The sequence below is a fragment of the Scleropages formosus genome, chromosome 14, assembly GCF_900964775.1.
Source record: "Scleropages formosus chromosome 14, fSclFor1.1, whole genome shotgun sequence".
In the NCBI taxonomy this organism is placed as follows: domain Eukaryota; kingdom Metazoa; phylum Chordata; class Actinopteri; order Osteoglossiformes; family Osteoglossidae; genus Scleropages; species Scleropages formosus.
In genome coordinates, this window is record NC_041819.1 from 5504746 (window position 1) to 5512940 (window position 8195).

The 8195-nt window shown below is 42.1% G+C and overlaps 1 protein-coding gene across 4 annotated transcripts; it reads right to left on the minus strand.

The window, feature by feature from the left end:
- Positions 1-2264: 2264 nt before the first annotated feature.
- Positions 2265-7161, minus strand: LOC108942515 (uncharacterized). Of its 4 annotated transcripts, none has more exons than XM_029257735.1 (3): positions 6242-7161; positions 6036-6080; positions 2265-5475 (listed from the first exon to the last, which is right to left on the minus strand). In XM_029257735.1, exon 3 carries the CDS (start codon positions 5473-5475, stop codon positions 2884-2886), a length of 2592 nt encoding a protein of 863 aa, XP_029113568.1. In that variant the 5' UTR covers positions 6036-6080; positions 6242-7161; the 3' UTR covers positions 2265-2883. The 4 variants fall into 4 exon arrangements, with proteins under 4 accessions (XP_029113568.1, XP_029113567.1, XP_029113566.1 ...); XM_029257734.1 differs by having other exon boundaries at positions 2265-5478; XM_029257733.1 differs by having other exon boundaries at positions 6036-6115.
- Between the last annotated feature and the right edge of the window lie 1034 nt (positions 7162-8195).

Here is an 8195-nt window from a genome sequence, read left to right on the forward strand (position 1 = left end):
GTCGCATCCAGTCTCCTTCCTACCGCTTCGCAGGGAAGCGTATGTGGTAGACGGACTAAAGTGGACGGTAGTGAATGGGAAGAGGTGGACCATTGCCCTGACCACCACGAGACCCACGAGTTTCTCGCACTCAGTAGACAAATCTGACCATCAGCGGTCCGGTCCTGTTTGACTAGTGGGTCACGCACAAGGATCCCATCAGCACCAAAAAGGACTTTTGTACCAATATCAGAGATGGTTCAGGAACTTTAAAAAAAAAATCAGCACTGACTGTGGTAAAGGTTTCCCTCTGCAAGGAAATGAGTAATGTGTAATAAAACAACCTTGTTTTCAGGCTTCTGAAGACATCATTAAAAAAGTAACTGGAAAAATAACACTTACCAAAAGGCTCCTATTAAAGAGCAGCAAATAAACGCATATCGTAATCATATTAAGAGAAAAATTAAGGTATACCAGGTTACGACGCCATTCAAGAAAACATTAAAATGAAGTTCTGCCAGTTATTTAGACAGCTACAGATGTATCGTTTTTCGTTGTAATAAACTAAATCGTCGTGTATCACTTTGTGTCTTTGACGCAATGGGTGAAATAGCGATTGAGGAGAGCGCCATCTAGTGGTGAATGTCTCCAGCATTACTCGATTCTGCTTTATTTTACTGCGCTTCATTGGCATGACAAAGATTTTATACACTTCTACTGCCAAAGCAATGGTTTATGAAGGGTTTCAGGAACATTTTCTGACGAAAAAAAACGGTACATAAATGTAGCAGTAAGCAGTAAAAGTAAACATATCAATAGCAAAAGTGTACTGATAATCCATAATAATAGTGACACGGGTGTGGATGAGTGCGTTCACTTCCCCTTTTTGTGGCAAACATGTACATGCTGTGCTGCGAATTTCAGTCTCTTCTTTCTCCTAATAAAATCGTGAGCAAGTCATCATCCCTGAGATTGTGGAGCTCGGCACAGCTATTTACAAACGTACGGAAGTATTTCTCTTTGATTCCTGTATGTCATCGGTCACCACGGTAAAGTAGGCTGCGGTGGTGCACTGACTGTTTAGGCCCACATAGCACTCCAGTTTACTTTGGGCTTCTGCTGTCGGGCTTCAACGGGTCCGATATTCTTCTTTTTGTTTATTAATGATTTGGTGGGGCCAGATTTTCCAAGTTGAGGTTTGAGTGTCGCGAGGGACACTGTTGTTACTGCTCTGGGACTGGCGGCTGACGAAACTCTACAGTTGCCCCTTAGATTCTTAGCACTTTGAAGCGATAAGAGATGAGCTACCTCGTTTCTAGGCGATTCCAAAATATTACGGCTCTTTCCTTTGGATTTTCATCAGTACAAATAAGGGGTTCCATCTAACTCAGCCTGGTGTGGGTCAACAGGTGCTTTTCTCTGTACCCTGAGGACATTTTAACAAAGCTCTATAGACAGGATTTGTCCCATTTTTCAGATTCCTCATTGCTGAGCAGACCCCACCCCCCACTTTCTTACCACACAGTTTAACACAACTCCCTCCCTCACAACTATACACCACACCTACGTAACAAACGAATGCTGACCAGCACAGTGGTTAGTAAAACAAGCAACAGGTAACTGATAGTGTAGTGGTTACTGGTGCTCCCTTTGAACCAAAAGCTCACAGGTTCAATTCTTACCTCAAGCTGTAGTATCACTGGGCAGTCTAGTCACCCTAAATTGGGCAGTGGAACAGGGAACTAATAGTGTAGTGTTCACAGGTGCTAACTTCGGACCTAAATGTTGCAGGTTCAGTTCCCAGCTGTAGTGTCCTCATACAGTTTACTTACCCTAAATTGCTCCATTAAAATTGCCCCCCTTGCGTAAACAGGTATATCATTCATTCAAAATACACCGGAAAAGATGTTATACCCCATGCATATTTTTCAACGGCTGGACCCAGTCCACCCACCATCCTAATATCAGAGAACATCCAGCATAGCCAACATACATCTTTAATAGCCAACATACTTTATTAATCTCAGACTGAAATAGCACATGGTTGTAGCAGCATCCCAACAATTCAGTTAATTTTATAGAGCACTCTTCTCACGTAGACACAGAGCACTTGAACACAGAAATAAGGCAAAAAAAAAAAAAAAAAAAAACCACAACAACAGACTACAGACTATGGTAACACAAAGCTTTTACAGAAGTATAAGTACGCCTACTGACCACAGAGGAAAAGAAAAACTCCCCACTGAAAGTTGAGGGAGAAAAAAAACACTCCTGGGGGTCCAAGTGTCAGTGGCTTCTCACCCCCCTGGGCATTCTAGATTAAATAAGAATTTTATGTTTACAAGTAATAATAGCATTCTTGCTGTACGCTAGCTTTATTTCCCAGTTCAGCAAGGTGCATCTCGTCAATCACGGCAGCTGGTCTTCGTCTTCAGTCGGCATAGGGTGCACCTGCGACCGCCGGCCGGCTGGTCGACCTTCTCGGGTATGACTGTAGGGAAACAATGCTCAACAACAAGAAATTTAGTAATTTATAACAAACTAATTTAATCTGCTTTGGTCTAGAGGTGGGAAAAACAAACACAGCTAAGTGGAATTACATTTCAAAGTGAAATTCCTGAGTTAACACGCAAGTCTTCGGTCTGGATTTGAAGACAGACAGACGGGGCACTTCTGACTGTAACAGGTAGACTCTTCCACAGTTTAAGCAAAGATACACATGTGATGACTGCGCATACTGTACTTGCATAGAACCACAAAACAACAATAAGTAGATAAGTAAGCACACGAATACCCAAGAAAGGGGGAGAACAAAGTGAGGTCGAAGCCAGCATACGGTATAGTGAGAAGGCACAGAGCAGAGAGTTCAGCGCTACTACGTCAAGAAAAAAGGGACCCCTCCCCCTAAACTTTCTTTCTTTTAACGTTTTTTCTTTCCTGCCGTTTGTCTTTCTGCCGCCTAATCAGCTCCAATTTCAGTTCTCTGCGAGTCACTCTTTTCCTGTCTCTTTGGATTCGTCCCCATCGGACAGCCTTTTCCAGCACAAGTTCCCTCCTTTCATCGTCTAGCTCCTCCAGGTACTCCACCGTCTTGTTCTTGCAGGCTCTCATCCGGGCAGAGAGAAAACTGACCGTGGCACGCGGTGCCTTTTTCTGAAAAGCACTAAACATCCCCATTAACTCTTCTGAATCCATGTTGTGACATCTAACGGAAGCGGTTTCCTCCCGAAGCTTTTCTGTCACTTCTAGCGTGAAGTACTTGGCATACTGGCGCTCAAGGACATCAATAGTTGCCTGAAGACAAGAAGACATCATGGGAACAAATTGGGGATGATGAGGCATTGCCCTCAACTTCGCTAATGTATTGCCCAACACAATCTCTTGCCCAAAAAAATCCTCCGTGGATGACAGAATCTGAAGAGGGTCCTGCAACATCTCCTTGAGTCTCTGAGTGGCCTGCTTGACCAGTTCTATGCCATCAACATGACTTATCCCAGAAACCACTGGGGTGTACAATTTAGTCATCCAGGGACCTGTCAGGTGCTTCCCAATGATTCCTAGGACCTGAAGTTCCACTTGAGCTATTTCACTTGAAAAATCCTTGCAAAGGCTCTCTCTCAAGTTACGGTCTAGGGTTGTGCCATCTTTCAACAACTCCAAAAATACCTCATAGTGCTCAATAAGTACACCAGCACTGTGAAATAACACGTGAAATCGATTGCCCCTGTAACGAGGTAGAATGCCCCTCGGGAGTTTCTTCTGATCCAAAAAAGTCACAAAACCATGGGGGTCTCCCTTTCCGTCCTTGTAACGAAGTTTGCTAAAGGACAGTATGACATTTGCTGCCATACAGTCCCCACCATAAACATTCCCATCAGTTTCTTCAACTTTCTTCAATGCAGACCTACATGCTGTCGCAATCGAATCCAGGGGGTGCAAGTGGCAGTTGATCTCGTTCAGCGTTTTCCCCCACTCGCTACTTACGAGACGGACGGCCGCGTGATTGGTCGCACATTGGTCAGTCATCGCATTTGATATCTTCTCAATCAATTTTGCCCTAGTTTCCTCGAAGTTTGTCCCTTTAGTAAAGAAAACATAAGTGTGGGCCAAATCATCTACAGTTTGGCAGATATGATTGCAGTAGTCTTCTGCTGTTCCTCCTGCCAACTCATCCACTGCAGCTGACATGCTGTCATGTTCGGTACTAAAATGGATTTCGTTGACATGGGTACCTTCCTGGGTAGTTGCATCAAATCCCAAAGTCACATTATTATTAGCCAATATCATTTCAGCCGTCTGCAGTTGAGAAATCACTCCTAATTCCTGGGCCATCAACTCAACAGTGCTTCTTTGGGGTACAGTTTTGAGCTCAATTCCATCACGCTTCGCTATACTCTGTAAGACTACTGGTATATTTGCCGTCGACACTTTACTACTTATACAGTCATATACTTTCATTCTCATGGCTGATGAGTACGTCTTTCTATTAACTTTTGGCCCCTTAGGATGTTCTGTGGTTGAAGTCAAGTCTTCAACTCTTTCCTGAAGAAGCAGGAGTTCATGTTGAAGTTCTGATATCACACTGTCCTTCTCCTTCACCTTTATTACGACTTCATTATATTCTGCCACAGAAACAGTCTCGGTGCTTTTTCTTCTTTTAAGAAGTTTCCTGTGCGTATCCTTCAGTGTTTTGTTGCGATTTCTTTCTTTCTGTAATTCACGGTAGAGGACATTCCTATACAACATACCCTTTAGCTTTTTAATCTCTTCTTTTCTTGTCTCAACTCTATTCTTTTGCCTCTGAATGCCTTGGTTTATGCACTTTCTTGGGGTCTGAAGCTGCCTCCTCAATTCTCTCACTTTTTCTTGGTATCTCTTTTTCACTCCTCTGTGGGTTGACAACATAAAATCCGATCGTTGTTTCATCTTAGCTTCTTGAGGAGTGAGCGGGTCACCTCGAAGACTCCTTGAACCGGCAGAGGACCCTGGCTCAGAATGAACTTGAAGGTGACTGTCTGGAGTTCTGGTCATTGTGTCGGAATCTGTTTGTTCAACAGTTAATTTCTCATCAAAAATTCCAGGTGAAACAACAGGAACTTGAGGAACTGGCAACTGTGCAACAGGAACTGTGAACTCAGGATCAACTGCCTCAGTGAGGTCAAACGGTTCATCACATATTGCTGAAAACTGTTCAAATTCTTTTGGGTCAGTGAGTTGTTTATACTTATTCAATGTTGCTGTCACAACCATTCTTATATCAGAACTCAGGGACTTCCTGAAAGAAAAGCCCTCAGGTGAAAAATGTGTTTTTAATTGTCTCGCTGTCTCAGCTCTATTACTTCCCGCTGCACAGACGTACAGGTGTAATACATGTCCCTTTTTCAACTCAGTGCTGGTAGCAGGAAGTGTTGAAAAATTCTCGTTCAGGTGCCGTCTTCCCACACCCGGTTGGGCATGTGCATTGACAATGAGGTTGCGTCTTTTTTTTGGAGGCATCTTCTAAGAAGATAAATGGTGAACTGAATTAGGTGAATTTCTAGACAGGTCAAAAATCTATGATCCAGATGACCTCAGAGAAAATAATTAAGATATTGGGTACAGGGTTGTTATAAAACCCAAATTAATTGCAATTCACCAGATTTCTAGCACAATGGATAAACCAAGGAACAACAATCAAACATTTGCATTCCCCGCCATGATAGCACACTGACTTGTTTGAAGGAATGCATTTCAGCCTGGGTCCAGGCAAAACCCCCCTAAAACCCCCTCTTTTTTTGAAAGACAAAGAAGTGGGACAAAGCCCACTCGTTTTGTAGGACAAAGCCTTCTGAATTAAATTAGAAAATGCCAAAACCCCCAATTTTCTGCTGTTTCTGCACAAGTCTTATGCCATGATCATTAACTGGATAAAATAATATTTTACAAATTGCAATAAAATTAATTATGCATTTCCCAGGTTCAGAAACAACTTTAAGTTAATAAATACTGGACTGATGCGAAACTTCATCAACATCTACAGATTCTATAGGAAAATATTATATTAAATTCCTACTTACCTCAGAAAAAAATCGGGTCGATCAAACTTGGTAACCTGAGAGAGGCTGAAGAGTGGACCAAGCCACAAAGTACAAGATATCTTTAAATAAAATAAAATAAAAATTCGATTACTCAGGTTTTTTATAACACGAAAGTGGAGCGATGCGGTTTTCAGAGTTAGAAAGCGCTTTTTAATTCAAACGGACTCGCAATGTATGCTACTCACCCCCGGCTCACTGCTCAGCTGTAGTATCCCGCTTCCCACGTGCCACTGCACAGCAGACTCGTTTGTTCTCGCTCTTACGTGTTTTAGCGTACTACAGTGACGTCACTTCACTGTCTACAGTGCCCCTGAAGCCCCATTCCACATGTATTCGCATTCCGCGTTTCCGTAAAGTCCGATGGGCTGTATCCTTGGTCTCCTCGGTTTTTTCCCCCAGCGCCAGGATTCATTTGATCAAGCCCGGCGGTGAACGGGTTAAGGAGTGAGGGGCTCGCATTCCTCCTCTCCTGCTCGCCATCATGAACAAATGAACTCTCGGGCAATGAAATTTAAATTCCACAAAGGAGAAAAAGTTCTCTGCTTTGAATCAGACACAACCAAGCGTGGAAACGGCTGGACGACACTCCCCCATGTTTGTTCCTCGGCAGTATTATCATGCTAAAAAATGTTAGCGTTAATATATCGTATCATATATATATAGTATACGCTACGCTACGTTACAGTTTTATCCCATGATCTTCCGCTCGACTGTCCGCCGTCGTGGGAACGTATAATTTTAATGTCACTACAGTACACATCAGCAGCATAATGCCATGAAGATGTGTTTGCAGGATCAGCAAGCAGAGAGAAACCTCCCTGCACGAATGAAGACAAACCAAGTTCCTTTTTGCACATAACGCACATCCAGACCTTTCAGCTACACAGTCAGTACGGAATGCCATCGACTATTCTATTTGTCCCTGGAAGTAGCACTAAAAATAGCCGCCAAATACGTTTCTGCTGGAATTTCATTATCTGCATAGCTGTATATTAATTGAGGGATGTTTTTAGCCGTAAGAAATTTTGCCATGACCTCGCTTGGCAAGGAGAGGGTCGTTTTACTCCTGCGCTTCCTTCTCGAAGTCGGTTTTTATTCTCAATCTTCATTCTCTTTCTATACTCTATATATATATATATATATATATATATATATATATATATATATACACACACACACACACACACACACAACATACTTTTTGGTGAACCGATAGATGTCCATGTTATAGAACACATACATATAACACATAAGGAGTAGTGTGTATGTGTGTGTTCATACTGTGTGTTTACTGTATATACTGTGTACTGTACTGTGTATATTTATTGTTTATATATATATTTATTGTTACTGTGTAGGTAACTCTGAGTTGTTTCAATGTAACACCGTAGTCCTGGATGAACGTTGTTTCGTGTCACTCTACTGTACCAGCTGTATGTGGTTGGAATGACAATAAACTGAAGCCACTTTGACTTTTGACTTTGTTTGTGTAACTGCCATGTCCTGAAGAGACTCTGTGTTAGGCACCCTTGTCAATTTGCAAGTATCGACTGTTAACATTAATAGTCGCCTAGTATAATCTGGTATCTGTAACGGAACTGTACCGATTGACGGCGCGCGATCCCGTACACAGTTTTTTTTTTTCCATACAAACTTTATTTAATAAAGTTATCAATAATACACACAACCAAAACAATACATTAAAATCCACAATCAAACAAACCCAACACCATTTTCTTACAGTTGGTCAACAAAAATTACTAAGCAACCATTACATAAAATACATTGTCAAGACAGTCTTTCCCATAACAATCCCTTTTCTGACTACGAAAAATATAACTGACCCATGTCCTCCCCACACCAACATTCCCAAAAGGACTGTCCCCCAATAACAGCTCAACCGAAGCCACCATGCTTCCTTCAAAACACATAAAATACTTCCAAATTACCATATAAAACTTGATCATACCCCTAACAAATAAATACAAAACAAACATTCACATGAGTAATCATCAGTATAAAAACTGAAAGTGTACAAAATCACCTGATAAAACAAGGCCATTAAAATTTGTAGACAAAACACACACACGCACACACTTTCTGAACCGCTTGTCCCATACGGGGTTGCGGGGAACCGGA